Source organism: Drosophila hydei, unplaced genomic scaffold (genome assembly GCF_003285905.1).
Source record: "Drosophila hydei strain 15085-1641.00,03,60 unplaced genomic scaffold, DhydRS2 tig00008147-arrow-arrow-pilon, whole genome shotgun sequence".
NCBI lineage: Eukaryota > Metazoa > Arthropoda > Insecta > Diptera > Drosophilidae > Drosophila > Drosophila hydei.
The window spans coordinates 180,279-195,303 of record NW_022045851.1 but is presented as its reverse complement, the minus strand read 5'-3'; the positions used below and the strand labels follow the sequence as shown (position 1 = coordinate 195,303).

The window sequence follows — 15,025 nt, the reverse complement described above, 5'->3', positions numbered from 1 at the left end:
TTCGAATTGCGCTGCGTTAGTGGGTCTAGTTGTTGATGATTATTTGGGTGGCAACTACCTTATTTTGTTTTAATAAAGTTGTTAAGTCTACATTTTTGTTATTAATTTTTTATCTTTTGATACTATTACTATTACTTATTCACAATAGATTTTTCTATACAGAGGAAGTTGCATTGTTGGGTCCAGAGGAAATGTTTAATGGGCTCCAATTAAAGCTCATAGCCAAATGAATAATTTTTTTAAATATTTATTAGCCAAGTGTCATTGAACTCGAACCGAGATAGCTCATAAATAAAACGGGAAGACTCTAGTTTGTCCACACAATTATGCTGTGTGGCAATTCTGGCCACAATTGTGGCGACTTCTGCCAACCAAACAGGAGGGCGTCGCATGGTAGCCAAAAGCCAAAGTTGAGGCGACGCGATCCCAGCCACGGCGACTGTTTGCAGCAATTTTGGATCAATTATATAAAGTTAACTAGCGACTTCTGCAGACATCATCATAGCCTCGGCGCCTTCATTGTTTGGCTGACGATTGTCCAATGCAGCTCACGATTTATTCAATTTTTTACTCCCCCTCAGTGTGTTGTTGTTTTGTTACTATTTATTATGAACGAAATTCATTGAATTCCATTGCAGCTAAATAGGTATGCACTATGGCTACAAATTTTGGGCAACAGCTCTCCGAATGGGACTGAAACTTAAAAATTTATAAAATATTCATATAATAGAGGAAAATATTCGAGCTCTATTCGTCGCGCTTTGCCAGCTCTTCCAGGAACTTGGCGCTGTGCATCTTAATAAGCTTGCGACTCGGCACATTATCCATCGTCTTGTTCTCGACGAGCAGATCATCGTTAAAGTGTTCGATCTGTTGTTCATCGTCATCCACCTGCTCGTACAAATTGTGATTGGCCAGGTAATCGGCATGATACTCTTCCCTGTTGCGAGCTATCAAAGCCGGTTTCATCTCCATCAAATAGCCCTTCATCAGCTTATACAATTTGCGCTTCAATACGTGCATTACAACATCAACTGTGCAGAAATCAAATACGTGAGAAGAAGGAGACTCTGTTATCAACTACTCAACTGTTTTCCTCGTAAATCTCTGGTGCTGCAGCGCGCATATTGAGCATCTCGAATTTCAGAAGCGGCAATTTCAAATACGAATTCGGATAGTAAGTGCGAAACAGCTTTGGCTGACGATCCACGTGACGCAGAATTTCAATCAAATTCCAAATGCTGATCCTGCAAGATATTGGAAATAAAATAATGTTGAATGGCATCCCAAGATCCAACGTCTCAGCTATCGTCTATCCATATATTCTACATACTCGATGTCTCCCATATGAGTATTTTCGCTTACCGCAACATGACAAACGCATCGCCGCGATTCTTCAGATACGTTAGCGTATCGCGCTCTTTTTCGCTCTCAGTGGCGAGAGTCTTGCGTAAGTCCTTCAAGAGCTCCAGTCGACTATTGAAAATGAGTAAAGCTAACTGGAAAGCGCAAATTAAAGAGAATCGTCTCACTTAATTTCTTCCTCGGATAAATTATTCATGAGCACGCCCTTCAGCACATTGGCGCACTTCATCTTGGACTCAAGCACCTCGTGGGCCATCATGTCGCACTCGATAATGCGATACAGCTTCTCGTTGTTGTCCACCTGGCTCTTCATGCTGCAAGCACAAATTTGTGGACAAAATGATTAACAACTATCAGCGGGATTACCGTGGATATATTTCTGTAGCCTGTGAGCAAAGCGTCACAAACTTCACTTCCTCGATGGTCTTCTCGACAGACTTCAGCACCAGCTTAAGCACCACCATGCTGCGCGTCTCCCGCAAATAGCGCTTCGGGTCGGCGCTGGCAGCAATTTCCTCTTGGGGCTTAGCACGTGTTGACGGCACTAAAGAACTGAGGGGTCTTATGTTCTTATAGGAGGACAACATTTGCAGTTTGGCGTGTAGGCTCTTCCGTGACTTATCCTCCAGCAGGCGATACTCGGAATTAAGTGCCTTAAACTTGGCTATAGCCGGCATACCCAAATAGAGTATGTGCTTTATAAAGTTCGCTTGATCCTCCATATCGCCGTCGAGAGAACGCAGTATGGGCTCGTAGAATATTGCATCGTGCCGGAGTACCTGTATCATCTTGATATATGTGCTATTGATAGCCTTGACCGCCTTCAGACGCACATTCGAGTTCTCGATTTTTTTGATAAAGTCACACGATTTAATCTCCTCCTCCAGCATATATTCATTCTGATATTTGATGCGATTTTCTAGCAAAGCCCGTTTCATCTGCAAAAATCAATGTGAATGTCATATCTTATAATATAACGCTCTTAATACTAGTATTTCCTTGTATCGGTCCTTGAGCTGGCCCAGTCGGCAATCCAGACGATCACGCTCTTTGCGCATGACAAACGTACGCTGATTGATGTTGTCTACAACCTGATGAATGGGCATCCTTTGGTATAAGCGCTGCATATCCTTGTGCTCGTTTAGAAAATTGCGTATCTGGTGGGTATTCTCTCCCATACGGATATTCTGAAGCTTGGCCCGACCATCACGACACTGCAATTTTAAGCGTTTACTCTCTAAGATATAGCGCTGGCGATTAGCCTTCGTTTCGTGCCGCTTAAAGATTGCACGACGCGCTAGAGGTTGAGCTACAGTTAAAAGCCAGTATATATATATATATTTTAGTATCTCACTTGCCTAGCAAATCAGACATGCCAATATATTCCTCGGTCAGAGAACCGGGTGTCCAACGATCGTCCACCATCACATGCTGACGCACAAAGGACATGCCAAAGAGTCCATGAAACTGCAAGGACTGCGGACGCACGGGCTTGGGAGCCAGAGCATCCTGATCCCTCGACTTCGCACGACGAGGTACTTGCGAAATGCTCTTCTCCCGCTTAAAGCAAGGCATTGTAAATGTTATTAATATTTTTGATAACACAACAAAAATGTACTTTTGTGCAAATTAAATAAACTGTATTTAACATATAAACCATAAACAAACATAGTCTGAACAAAAGCAATGAAGGCAAATTCATTGGCAACCTCAGTGGAAAACAAATTTAACAAATCTAGTATTCATTTTCACATACTATAAAGAGGAAGAAAACAATGGAGTGCGGGAGTACCAAACCGGAAGATACCCGAACGTGAATAGTTATCGATTATTTGAAACAAACTTGATATGCATAGCAAGCCTCTATATAGATTCTGACTAGATCGACTCAGCTCGTCTTGATCAGAGTTTTATAACACAGTTGCAAAAAGGCTACCAAGCTGAAGCTGACAACCGACTAAAATTTGCTTTTTGTTCAGATTGGCTTGACATTTCGTCACTAGAGCAACGCTTGCATCATCAAAATAATATATTAAAAATATATTTCATGACTATGATGCAAATTGTATACCCGATCCAATTAAATAAAACCATTTATATATGCTTTTTTGTGAGTTTTAGTCAACTGATCAATAAATACTCATACACTCTATGCATTATATATTCTAAGTGCTTGCTCAATACATTTGGCACTTTCCAACTTAATCTGATTGCGATTGAGTACATTGGTCATGGACCTCTCATTTACTAACTCCCGACCATCAGCCGCCGCCGGCCCCCGATCTTCATCCGATGAAAAGTCTAGTACATCACAGGAGCGCAAATAATCCGAATGATACTTCTCTCTATACTGTTCTACTTTGGATTGCATATCCGAGTTGTAGGCCTTCATCAACTTAAATACCTTGCGCTTGAGCACATGCATAATACGTTCAACTGTTTACAATAAGATATTAATTAAATGAAATTTTATGAGTGCATTTTTCGACTTACTGTCTACGTCGTACAGCTCAGGGGCATGAGCATACGTATTTAGCATTTCAAATCTAAGCAGAGGCAATTGCAGATACGAATTCGGATAAGTGATGCGTCTTACTTTGGGATTACCCTCTACATGTTGCAATATTGCAATAAGATTCCACAGAGACCAGCTGAGTATATAGATATAATTTTCATATTATAGTAAGTCATAGTAAGTACATAGAATTATACGAAACTCACCGAAGCGTAATGAATGCATCGGCGCGATATTTCATATGTCTCAATGTGTCCTGCTCAAATTGTTGTGCCTCTGCCAAAGTTGTTTTCAATCCGTTTATTTGGCTGAGACGCCTGTTAAATATTTCAATTATAACTTAATTAATGAATAACTAAATTATTACAAAATAACATACTGAATTTCCTGATCCTCCAGATTATTGGCTAAAAGACTTTCTATCACAGTGGCGTATGTGACTCTGTCCTCGAGGGCATATCGAGTAATTTCTTCAAACTCAGCGGTTCTGGACAACCTGCGATTGCGTTCAATCGCGGTCTTCATCCTGCAAACACAAATTTACTTAAGCTGCTCTTGAAGGTCTGCTGTATAAACTTACCGCGGATATATTTCCTTGGCTTGGGAGCACAGAGTACCGACTTTCAGATCCCTGATAACACCCTCGATGACCTTCAGTACATTCTTGAGCAGTAACATACTATGTGTCTCCCGTTCATACAGCCTGCTATTGGTCCCCTCATCGGCCTTCTTGCTCATCTGGCGTTTATATGCGCCATCGGCGTCCCTCCCTTGGACTTTCAACGATCCTAAAATACTCACCTTCTCATGTATGCTCTTCCGAAACTTTGCCTCAATCTGGAAATACTCGTACTTGAGTTCCTTAAACTTGACTATGGCAGGCATGCCCAGATGGAGTATGTGCTTAATAAAATTCGTCTGATCCTCCATATCGTCACTGAGAGAACGCAGTATAGGGTCGTAGAATATAGCATCTTGGATTAGCACTCGCACCATTTTCTTATATGCTAGATTGATGGCCTTGATGGCTTTCAAGCGCACTTGCGAGTTCTCAATTCTCCTCATAAACTCACGCGACTTGGACTCCTCCACCAGGACAAACTCATTCTGATATTTTATACGGTTTTCTAACATTGCGCGATGTTTCTACAAAATATAATATAATGTATAATATATTTCTTATAATATATCTCTTAGCTGTTAGCCAAAGACCCACCAGTTGCGTTCTATATGTATCCTTCAGCTTACCCAGTCGGCACTCGAGACGATCGCGTTCCTTACGCATGACAAATGTGCGCTGATTGATGTTGTCTAAGACGAGATGGATGGGCATCCTTTGGTATAGACGTTGCATGTCCTTGTAGTCGGTCAGTATGTTCCGAATGGCCGCCGTATTATTGTTTGAGAGGATGTTCCGTAGCTTGACAAAACCATTGCGGCATTGCGATTTGAGTCGCTTACTTTCTTCAATGTACCGCTGTCGATTGATCTTTAATTCGTGTCGCTTGAAAATCGCATTTCGAGCTATAGCAGAAACCACAGCTCAGCCCATGCAACACATCTATGTATATATTGCTTACCCACCTAGCAACTCGTTCATGCCAGACAATTGGGAGTATAACGACTCGGGGCTCCAGTTAGGGTCCACTATGAAATGCTGGCGCACGAGGGGCATGCCAAATAAGCCGTGGAATCTAAGGGCACGCAGATGCACCGGCTTTGGGCCCAAGTCATCTCGAGCAAATTGTTTACCCCGACGCGAGGAACATGCTACACCTCTTTCCACACCCATTTTTATTTTGTTTTTATTTTCTTTGCTTTTTTTTATTTTTTTTTATTTTTATTTTTAGTTTTATTTATATACGTTATGTATATATAACATTTTTTTTACAGTTTTATTGAAGTGTTCCTAACGAATGAATTAACTTTGAAAACAAGAGACTCGTTTGGGATTCAGAATGACTCAATATTCAAGGACTCCTAAATTAAATACTTTCAACATTACGAACGAGTTCGAAAACTGAAACATATTTGAACTGAGTGAAAATAAAACGAAGTATATAAGTGATAACGAAGTGTAAAGTTTATTAATGTTTCAAGCGAGATTTGAACACTCATCCCGCTTGATACGGTCTTCCACTATCTTGACACTCTGCGCCTTTATCTGTTTACGATTCGGTACACTGACCATGGCCTTATTCTCTTCCATTTGATCGAGACCCATAGATATGCCCACATTGTGATCGGCGTCCATTAAGAGTTCCAATTTGTTCGAGCTTTCCAAAAACGCGTTATGATATTTTTGTCTACTTGTTATCAATTCAGACTCCATTTTGGCTGATTTGTAGGCATTCATCAGCTTGTATATTTTATGCTTTAGTAAAACCATGAGTTTTTCGACTGTTTAAAAAAGAAATTATGAAAATACATTCCTCGATTAAAGCTAAAGCAAAACTTTACGGTCAACTTCGAATATCTCGGGTGGAACGGAATATACGTCGAGCAGCTCAAATTTCAGCAAAGGCAATTTTAAATACGAATTCGGATAGCTGACACGAAAAGTTTTAGGACTTTGATCAACATGCCGAAGAATTTCAATAAGATTCCATATCATTATGCTTAAATATTATCAAATATAAATAAGGCTAGATCTGATATATATATGTATTTGTTTGATATTTAACTCTTACCGAAACAATATGTACATTTTAGATCCATCTACTATATACTTCATAGTCGACTCTTCAATCGACTTGCCATTGTTTAGCGCAGTTTTCAGAATATTAATGTATTCCAGGCGACTGGATATTCATATAAATATATATATATATATATATTAAAAGGGAAAGGTATTAAAGATATCCTTACTTCATCTCCTCATCGGATAGATTAGTAACCAAAGCATCTCTCAGCACACTAGCGCCTTTCATTTTAAGTTTGAGCATATAGTGACTCTGTCTATCGTGCTCAATCTTGCGGTGCAGCTGCGTATTGTTCTCCATCTGACCCTTAAACCTTTAGACGCAAAAGATAGACTACGTCCTTGCGGGTTGTTTACATACACTTACTGCGAATATATCTCCTTGGCCTGGGAACAGAGTGTCACCATCTTCAGTTCCTTGATGGTCTTCTGAACCGATTGTAGCTGCACCTGTAACTGCTCCATGCTTTTCGTCTCACGAACATACCGCTTGGGATTTGCGGATGGAAACTCCTTGTAGTTAACAACACGACTTACGGCCCGCGGTTTCTGCAGCATATTAAACATATGTGACACACCTTGAAAGTGCCTACGTGCCTTTTCCTCAACGCCTTGGAAAGTTAAGTTGAGCTCTTTGTACTTGGTTATGGCCGGCATCCCCAGCCATAGTATGTGCTTTATAAGAGCCACCTGATCGTTCATATCGTCATCGAGAGAGCGCAATATGGGTTCATAAAAGATCTCATCCTGCAACAGGACCTTTATCATTTTATGATATGCAGTATTAATATTGCGAATGGCTTTCAGCCGCACATTAGAATTCTCAATTTTCTTCATTATTGTACGAGATGTCTCCTCTTCCAGCACATAGTTATCATACTTAATTAGATTCTCAAGCTTGCCGCGTTCTCGCTGTAAATTTGTATAAGTCCGTTATTTTAACGGATGTCTATTAAACAACTCCACTAACCAATAGATCTCTATATTCGTGCTTCAACTGGCCCAGGCGACACTCCAGACGATCTCGCTCCTTACGCAAGACAAAACTCCGCTGATTGATATTGTCCACAATCAAATGCATGGGCATCCTCCGATAAAGACGCTGCATATCAATATGGTTACCCAGATAGTTACTTATCTTATGGAGATTATCGGCGCTTGAGACATTCTTCAGCTTGGCCCGTCCGTCATTGCATTCGGTTTTTAATAGCTTGCTCAGCTTAAGGAGGCGCAATCGATTGGCCTTCGTCTCATACCGCTTGTAGACGTTGTGACGGGCTAAGGCCAAATTCTACTAGTCAGCCTGCATATAAATAGTTTTTTCCCATTTCACTTACATAGCAGACCGGCCATGCCATCGAACTGATCCGACAGCGATTGGGGTGTCCATTTATTATCCACTATAAAATGCTGACTGACAACGCCCACGCCAAATAGTCCATGAAATCTAGCGGGACGGACATGCACCGGCTTTGGAGCCACGCCATTACTTCCCTTTTTCTGTTTACTTAGGCAGAACTGAAGGCTTTTTTCTTGCTTGAAGCAGGGCATACCGTTATCTTATTTATATATTATATATTTACACACCTACAATATATTTATATTTATATTTTTTTATATTTTTATATTTTGTTTTATTTTTATTTTTGTTTTAGTGTAGTGAACCTAACTATTGTGTAATGTCTGTAGCGTTAAAACGAACATTTCCTCATATACGTTCTCATAAATTCGAACATGATTCCAAGGCTTGCCATATTCATATATTTTAGAAATTATTTTGTATTTATTAGAGTTGATTGCATTAAGTAACCTGGCAAAAAAGATACTTTATAGTGATTGAACTGATTGAACTTTATTTAAAAGTGAAAAAGAAAAACAAAAGAATAAATATATAGATATATATATATATATAAATCTCAATGTTGCTCAGTAAGTAGCCAGGAAACTTTTATGCTACTTTTCAACAAACTGAAATTATACTGAAAACGGTTGTGCTCTAAAAGCTCTGGCATTTAATTAACAGCAATTTCGAATCGGAGCTTTGATATTGACATCGAATCTTAAGATTCCATGAGCTAAAGTTAAAGGAAACAAATTTTAGATCTTATCCCAGTTTCCAACTGGAATAATCCTCCTTACAGCAACATTACGTAAGCACGTTTATTGATATGATTATGTGGATATCAGTTTCTTCGAATTTCTCATTGTGATGCTTATCGATGCTTATTCCTTTTTATGCTTATTGAAGATCAACTGAACTGTTGTAAAAATATTGGATATACAAGCTTGTTTGCTCAGCAGAGTGTTATAGAACTGGACCATTGATCATTGGCTGCGCTCGAATAGCACTGGCTTCAGCTCATTTTGCTTCTCCTCCAGTGTCTGCCGCTTCGATAGCAGTGTATGTCGTCATTGGCATGGCATTTTTAAAGTATTATAGAATTGTTAAGTATTTATTTATTTGTGTGTGTATATATTTGGGTTTTAGAGTTTACAGTTGATGTTATATGCGTCGCGATTGTAATGAATGATTTGCTTTCACGTAGTCGAATACTAGCACTCGTTTTTAATTTGAAGAGTTTGATAGCAACCGCACAGCTAGTTTTTCTAGAGTATGTATTTACAAAAAAGATAAGTCGACCCGATCAATTACTTTCTATATTGGCTGCTCAAAACGTGGCTCCGAAACTGTGATAGTTAAAGTCTTGGCCGATTTATGACGTCTCTAATACTATACTACATATATTTTTATTGGCTAAGTATTTTCTTTAATAATATGAATAATATAAATAATATTAGACAGTCAGGTGGACAGCAAGACGAGCAAAAAAGGCCACATTACAACAATAGACCGGATTGCAGATAATTAAAATATTAATAACAATTTAGTTTCAAGGTCAGTTTATATTTATGTAAATTGATTGGTATAATTCAACAAATAAATATTCCATTGATCTAACTAATATTTTGTAGATAAAAATATATGTTATATAGATGCAGCCATACACATTTCTCTATATACGTTTTAGTAGTAAGCATTATGGATTTCCTCCAGAAGTTTGGCACTCGAAGACTTAATCTGCTTCCGCGTCGGAACACCGACGTTGGCCCTTTCCTCGTCAGTGCTAATCGCACCGTCATATTCTAGGCTTTTTCGCTTTTCAGCATTGGAACGATATTCAGTCAGGAATCTTTGATGATAGTCGTCAACTAATATGCTTGTCTTCTGATGCGAATCAGGAATCGCGGCATAGCTAAGCATCAGCTTGTAAAGCTTGCGCTTGACCAGACGCATGATCTTATTAACTGTGAATTAATTATTACAAAGTAAATGTAGAACTTAAAATAAATCTTGGTTCAACTCAACTGTCTTCCTCGTAAATATTTGGTGGTATCGAATAAATGTCGAAAAAATCGAAATTGAGTAGCGGCAATTTCAAATATGAAGATCGTAAAAATTTATGGCGAAACGTATAAGGGCCGCGATCAATGGATCTCAGAGTCTCTACCAGATTCCAAAGGCAAAGGCTGCGAATGCAATATAAATTCATTAGCAAGGTCAACAAGAGCTGCCCGAAAATAATACCGTAACATCACGTAAGCTTTGGCGCGATTCTGCAAATGCTCCTTCGTATTGTTCTCAATGTTCTTTTCCGTATTCAGTGTACTTCTCAGCAAATCAATGTACTCCAGTCGCCTATCGATCAGTGTACATATTCATTATATTAAAAAGTTATATAAAATCGTATAATACACACTTTACTTCCTCGTCGGTTAGGTTGTTCACTAAGGCACTTCGCAGCAAGCCCGTATAGCATAGTTTTTTTTCGATCATTTTACGATTTATATTATCTTTATCGATCTGGTGCTTTATGTCTCTGGTATTCTTTATAATATTCTTGTTGCTGAAAAGGACACTTTTTATATGGCCAATCAAAAGTTTTCGTAGACGAACCGTGAACAGATCTCTCTTGCTTGTGAACAAGTTGTAGTGTATTTCAATTTCTTAATGGTCTTCGCGATGGTCTCCGCTTCCTTCTTCAGTACCAACATGCTTTCCGTTTCACGGAAATAGCGAGGATACTCCAGAACATGCTCAGTTTGTGGCACGTCCTTGGTCACAGGGGGCTTAAAAATAGGGTGCTCGGCCAAAAACCCTTGTCGCGCCTGTTCCATCTGCTGAAACTGGTGCTCGAGCCGCCTAAGCCTGCCTACGGCAGGAAAGCCCAGGTCAACAATATAGTCAATCATTTTCGACTGATCCTCAATGTCATCATCGAGGGAACGCAAAATGGGCTCATAAAATATTGCATCGGCCCCTAGGACTTGAGTCATTTTCTTGTACGTTGTATTTATCGTCTTCACCGCCATGAACCGCACCTTTGAGTTTTCGATTTTCTTGAGTAAAATGTTCGTTTTCAATCTCTCCTCTGCACCTAACTGGCTCTCGTTTTTGATGCGATGTTCAAGAGTTAAACATTCGTTCTATTTCAAATAATTTAATTAGTTTTACGCTCGATCCAAGTGTATATGGATGACCTTTTGCAATGCCCAATCCTTACCTGTAACTGTTGCAATTTGAGCTTCAACTGCTCCAAGCGACACTGTAGACGATCACGCTCCTTGCGCATGGCAAATGTGCATTGAGTGATATTTTCCACGACCAGATGTATGGGCATCTTTTTGTAGAGACGCTGCATACTGCTGTGATTATTCAGCATGATTCGGATCGCATGGGACGTGTCGTCGCCCGATAAATTTTTCAGCTTAATGTGCCCTTGCCGGCAATCTTCCTTCAAGCGCTCTGTTTTACTACGGAGAGTTTTGACTCTGTTCTCGAACTCATGCTTCTTGTAGACGGTGTGAATGGCTAGGGTCCATGGTATGCGTGGGATCACGTAATAGACATGTAAGTAATTACTTACCTAGCAGTTTATTTACATAGCTCAATCGCTCCGTTAACGATTGGGGTGTCCAGTCGTCGTCAATATACCCATATCTGAGCAGTGCATGGCGATTGGGGTCCCTAAGACGCACTGGTTTCACTGCTGGAGTACCGCTATGCCCTTTTCGGCGGGCTAATAGATTCGTATTCCGCATGCTGCACGGCATTTTTAAGATATTTTATATGGTTAATATATTTTCAAATATGAAAATATATTTTTAAATATGTATATTTATTTTTAGATACTTATATATATTTTTAAATATGTATATATATATTTAGATATGTATATATATTTATATATATTTGTAAATATAGGATAATTTTTCGTTTTATGAGTTTGTTGTTATGTGCGTCGCGATTGTAATGAATGATTTTTTATATGTAGTCGAATGTTAGCATTTGTTAATTTGATCAGTTTGAAGGCAACTACACAGCCAGTTCTTCTGCACAGAAAATAGTCAAGATGAAACAAATGTAATACATCATCATCTCAAGATCTCGATGCCTTAACTACATTTACTACTGACGAGAATCATTTTAAAGTAGTGATTATTAAGTGCCTGAAATCTTCCCTTACGAGTAATAAAGTCAAGTATCCATTTACATTCAATATATTAATAAATTATGCAATTATAGAAAATTTATAGACATTATGCCAAAACAAACGCTAAGTTTCCTCCCGTTTGACAGCTTCTTCCACTATTTTGGCGCTCTGTGCCTTAATCTGTTTGCGATTCGGTATAGAGGCTATGGTCCGCTCCTCTCCCAAGTCATCAATCTTGGGCCCGTCCTGCTGATCGTCATCAGCTGTTTTGGGAGGCTCGATCTTTTCCATATATTCTCGATGATAACGCTCTCGACTAATATCAAATGTGGCTGCCATATTGGGAGTAAAGCCCTGCATAAGCTTGTAAACTTTGCGCTTAAGGTAATGCATAATTAAATCAACTGTGTAAAAAAGAGGAAAGGTAATTAGATTTCTCTTTTTTAATATTTTTGCTTTCGTTTTCCAACCGTCTTCCTCAAAAAGTTCCGGGGGAAAGGCTCTTATCTCAAGAAGCTCGAACTTCAGAAGTGGAAGCTTTAAAAAAATATTCGGATATTGTTGCTTGAACGTTCTAGTTTTACGATCTATATGACGGAGGATTTCCCACAGATTCCAAACGGACCATCTGTGGCGATGGAGAAGCAAAGAAATATTATCTAGAAAAAATATACTCATATACTTAAGGTATACCGCAGTAGCACATAGACATCAGCCCTATTCTTCATGTGGTTGATGCTATACTCCTCAAATTCCGTATCAGCCTGTAACATCGCCTGTAGCTCTTTAATGCGGTCCAGACGACTGTCGGGCAGATAAATGAGTAAGGTATTTAAGTGAGAAGTAATGTCGGCGCCGACTTACTTGATTTCCTCCTCGGAAAGATTATTTAATAATACATCAGCCAACAGAGTGGAGCATCTCATTTTTTGCTCAAGCACATTTTTGGTCTGTTTGTCCTTTTGAATTACCCGAATGAGCTTTTCATTGCTTTCTAATTGGTTCTTAATGCTACAAAGACGAAGATTTATGGATCTATTAGAGATTCTACAAGCGACCTGAGAGCACTAACCGTGGATAAATTTCTTTTGCTTGCGAACACAATACAGTTAATCTTAGATTTTTTATTGTATTTTCAACTATCTGCAGCTCAGATTTGAGAGTGGCCATGCTTTCTGTGAGGCGAAGGTAACGTTTGGGATTATTCGTTTGTATCTCTCTAACTACAATCTGAGGTGGCCCAATAACAACTGGCTTTTTCAGTGAATTTAATATTTGGATCTTTGATTGTTGACTCTTGCGTGCCTTCTCCGACAGTTGCAATAGTTCACGGTTCAGTACTTTAAACTTGGCTATAGCCGGCATGCCCAGATAGAGTATGTGCTTAATGAAGTTCTGCTGATCCTCTATATCGCCATCAAGAGAGCGCAGAATGGGCTCATAGAAAATCTCATCCTGCAGTAAGACTTGACGCATTTTCTTATATGTCGTATTTATGGTACGTATGGCATTCATGCGAACATTCGAGTTACCTATCTTCTTAAGTAACATACGCGATTGTATCTCCTCCTCCAGGACATTCTCGTACTTTATCAAATTAAGCGCCTTGGACCTGTCCATCTGTTGTATAAGCGCACAGACTATGATCTATAATTAAGTGGGTTCAGTAAAATATTACCAATAATGTTTTATATTTGTGCTTCAGCTGCAGCAATCGAGCTTCGAGACGATCCCGCTCCTTACGCATGACAAAAGTCCGTTGATTGATATTGTCAGCGACCAGATGTATGGGCATCCTCTGGTACAGCCGCTGCATATCCCTGCGCATAATAAGAAAATTTCTAATCTGGTGGGCATTATTGCCGGTCGTTATTTTTTGCAACTTGAGACGCCCATCTGCGCATTCACGTTTGACACGCTTGTTCTCCACCAGGAGGTGGGCTCGATGGGTCTTCGTTTCGTGCCGCTTGTAGATGACGCGCCGCTCTAAGCATCCGCTTAAGATCAGACCAGACTAACTATGCAAATACCTTGATGGATCACTTACTCAGTAGCTCGGCCATGTTTCCAAATAGTTCGGTTATAGAGCTCGGCGTCCAAGTGTCATCAACGATGAGATGCTGGGCTGCAATGGACATGCCAAAGAGTCCATGGTATCGCATAGAACGCGGCCGAACAGCCTTCGGCGCCATCGGATCCCGATCATTTGTGGTATCCCGCCGAGAGCGGAACTCAAGGCTTTTTTCTTGCTTGAAACAGGGCATCGCGACAATGTTGTCTATATTATGTACTGCATAAATTATGTATTTTATTTGATGTGCTGGTGTTGAATCGTAAAATAGAATTGGTTATTTTTGTTGTTGAACAAGGACCTAATGTGATCTGGATTACTAGATCGAATCAAAATGTAAGAAAACACGCAAATATTTCATTTTACACATTTATTTTGCTCTAACATTTTATTTTTATATTTATTTTATTTTTTTTTTTGTTTTCAAACATAAATTCTTATACAATTCGTAAAATGTTTCAATAGAATCTTCTTCGCTTGTACTTGAGTATGTCATATTACTTATATAGTCTGCATAAAATAATTTTCTATATTTTCGTGAAAATATTTGGTGTACATATTCTTTTGCTTTCGCTGGGCAAGAAATTAACTAATAGAAACACATTTAACAGTTTAAAGTAAAGTGTTTATTGTTTATATAATGTGCTCGACAAACTCGTCTTAGACTTATCTACAAGTTATTATGCACATATATCTCTCAATGTGAATAGCCAACATGAAAAGTTTATTTTTTGAAATTTCCGTTTGGTTTTCAAAATATTCAATTTTTTCTCAATTTCTTTTGTTTGCAAGCCAAATTTTGTAATTGTTTTCATTTGGAAATTCTTAGATAGAGACTTTATTTGTTTAGATGTTACTTGAATGTATTTCTTTTCCATAGG

General features: G+C 39.0%; 5 protein-coding genes across 6 annotated transcripts; all 5 read right to left on the bottom strand.

The window, feature by feature from the left end:
- Positions 1 to 578: 578 nt before the first annotated feature.
- Positions 579 to 3,038, bottom strand: LOC111603418. Its single transcript, XM_023321000.2, has 7 exons — positions 2,724 to 3,038; positions 2,355 to 2,662; positions 1,732 to 2,303; positions 1,533 to 1,679; positions 1,366 to 1,476; positions 1,090 to 1,247; positions 579 to 1,034 (listed from the first exon to the last, which is right to left on the bottom strand). The coding sequence occupies exons 1-7, from the start codon at positions 2,938 to 2,940 to the stop codon at positions 748 to 750; spliced, it is 1,800 nt and encodes a 599-aa protein (XP_023176768.2). The 5' UTR covers positions 2,941 to 3,038; the 3' UTR covers positions 579 to 747.
- Positions 3,039 to 3,482: 444 nt separating this feature from the next.
- LOC111603414 lies at positions 3,483 to 5,731 on the bottom strand. Its single transcript, XM_023320996.2, has 7 exons — positions 5,465 to 5,731; positions 5,097 to 5,404; positions 4,461 to 5,026; positions 4,260 to 4,406; positions 4,087 to 4,197; positions 3,859 to 4,016; positions 3,483 to 3,801 (listed from the first exon to the last, which is right to left on the bottom strand). Exons 1-7 carry the CDS (start codon positions 5,670 to 5,672, stop codon positions 3,515 to 3,517), a joined length of 1,785 nt encoding a protein of 594 aa, XP_023176764.2. The 5' UTR covers positions 5,673 to 5,731; the 3' UTR covers positions 3,483 to 3,514.
- Positions 5,732 to 5,950: 219 nt separating this feature from the next.
- LOC111603417 lies at positions 5,951 to 8,187 on the bottom strand. 2 transcript variants are annotated; one of them, XM_023320999.1, is made up of 7 exons: positions 7,919 to 8,187; positions 7,552 to 7,859; positions 6,949 to 7,493; positions 6,749 to 6,895; positions 6,571 to 6,681; positions 6,341 to 6,429; positions 5,951 to 6,280 (listed from the first exon to the last, which is right to left on the bottom strand). In XM_023320999.1, exons 1-7 carry the CDS (start codon positions 8,130 to 8,132, stop codon positions 5,976 to 5,978), a joined length of 1,719 nt encoding a protein of 572 aa, XP_023176767.1. In that variant the 5' UTR covers positions 8,133 to 8,187; the 3' UTR covers positions 5,951 to 5,975. The 2 variants fall into 2 exon arrangements, with proteins under 2 accessions (XP_023176767.1, XP_023176766.1); XM_023320998.1 differs by having other exon boundaries at positions 6,341 to 6,498; positions 7,919 to 8,186.
- Positions 8,188 to 9,561: 1,374 nt separating this feature from the next.
- LOC111603430 lies at positions 9,562 to 11,727 on the bottom strand. The gene is made up of 7 exons (XM_023321015.2): positions 11,507 to 11,727; positions 11,144 to 11,451; positions 10,537 to 11,066; positions 10,340 to 10,486; positions 10,168 to 10,278; positions 9,949 to 10,109; positions 9,562 to 9,887 (listed from the first exon to the last, which is right to left on the bottom strand). Exons 1-7 carry the CDS (start codon positions 11,691 to 11,693, stop codon positions 9,607 to 9,609), a joined length of 1,725 nt encoding a protein of 574 aa, XP_023176783.2. The 5' UTR covers positions 11,694 to 11,727; the 3' UTR covers positions 9,562 to 9,606.
- Positions 11,728 to 12,181: 454 nt separating this feature from the next.
- On the bottom strand, positions 12,182 to 14,425 carry LOC111603419. Its single transcript, XM_023321001.2, has 7 exons — positions 14,121 to 14,425; positions 13,752 to 14,059; positions 13,146 to 13,693; positions 12,938 to 13,084; positions 12,767 to 12,877; positions 12,544 to 12,701; positions 12,182 to 12,477 (listed from the first exon to the last, which is right to left on the bottom strand). Exons 1-7 carry the CDS (start codon positions 14,335 to 14,337, stop codon positions 12,197 to 12,199), a joined length of 1,770 nt encoding a protein of 589 aa, XP_023176769.1. The 5' UTR covers positions 14,338 to 14,425; the 3' UTR covers positions 12,182 to 12,196.
- Between the last annotated feature and the right edge of the window lie 600 nt (positions 14,426 to 15,025).

What these genes read in the sequence shown, in the direction of transcription:
- LOC111603418 (XM_023321000.2), bottom strand. Translation starts at nt 2,940, where the DNA reads ATGCCTTGCTTTAAGCGGGAGAAGAGCATTTCGCAAGTACCTCGTCGT. An exon ending in ACCGATACAAGGAAATACTA is followed by an intron (nt 2,304 to 2,354) that starts GTATTAAGAGCG and finishes TGATTTTTGCAG; the next exon opens with ATGAAACGGGCTTTGCTAGA. An exon ending in GCTACAGAAATATATCCACG is followed by an intron (nt 1,680 to 1,731) that starts GTAATCCCGCTG and finishes TTGTGCTTGCAG; the next exon opens with CATGAAGAGCCAGGTGGACA.
- LOC111603417 (XM_023320998.1), bottom strand. Translation starts at nt 8,132, where the DNA reads ATGCCCTGCTTCAAGCAAGAAAAAAGCCTTCAGTTCTGCCTAAGTAAA. An exon ending in ACGAATATAGAGATCTATTG is followed by an intron (nt 7,494 to 7,551) that starts GTTAGTGGAGTT and finishes ACAAATTTACAG; the next exon opens with CGAGAACGCGGCAAGCTTGA. An exon ending in AAAATGTACATATTGTTTCG is followed by an intron (nt 6,499 to 6,570) that starts GTAAGAGTTAAA and finishes ATAATATTTAAG; the next exon opens with CATAATGATATGGAATCTTA.
- LOC111603430 (XM_023321015.2), bottom strand. Translation starts at nt 11,693, where the DNA reads ATGCCGTGCAGCATGCGGAATACGAATCTATTAGCCCGCCGAAAAGGG. An exon ending in CTAACCGACGAGGAAGTAAA is followed by an intron (nt 10,279 to 10,339) that starts GTGTGTATTATA and finishes ACTGATCGATAG; the next exon opens with GCGACTGGAGTACATTGATT. An exon ending in AAAGCTTACGTGATGTTACG is followed by an intron (nt 10,110 to 10,167) that starts GTATTATTTTCG and finishes TTGCATTCGCAG; the next exon opens with CCTTTGCCTTTGGAATCTGG.
- LOC111603414 (XM_023320996.2), bottom strand. Translation starts at nt 5,672, where the DNA reads ATGGGTGTGGAAAGAGGTGTAGCATGTTCCTCGCGTCGGGGTAAACAA. An exon ending in GATGCATTCATTACGCTTCG is followed by an intron (nt 4,017 to 4,086) that starts GTGAGTTTCGTA and finishes CTATATACTCAG; the next exon opens with CTGGTCTCTGTGGAATCTTA. An exon ending in TGAGCTGTACGACGTAGACA is followed by an intron (nt 3,802 to 3,858) that starts GTAAGTCGAAAA and finishes TATTGTAAACAG; the next exon opens with TTGAACGTATTATGCATGTG.
- LOC111603419 (XM_023321001.2), bottom strand. Translation starts at nt 14,337, where the DNA reads ATGCCCTGTTTCAAGCAAGAAAAAAGCCTTGAGTTCCGCTCTCGGCGG. An exon ending in CTTTCCGAGGAGGAAATCAA is followed by an intron (nt 12,878 to 12,937) that starts GTAAGTCGGCGC and finishes TCTGCCCGACAG; the next exon opens with TCGTCTGGACCGCATTAAAG. An exon ending in GATGTCTATGTGCTACTGCG is followed by an intron (nt 12,702 to 12,766) that starts GTATACCTTAAG and finishes CCATCGCCACAG; the next exon opens with ATGGTCCGTTTGGAATCTGT.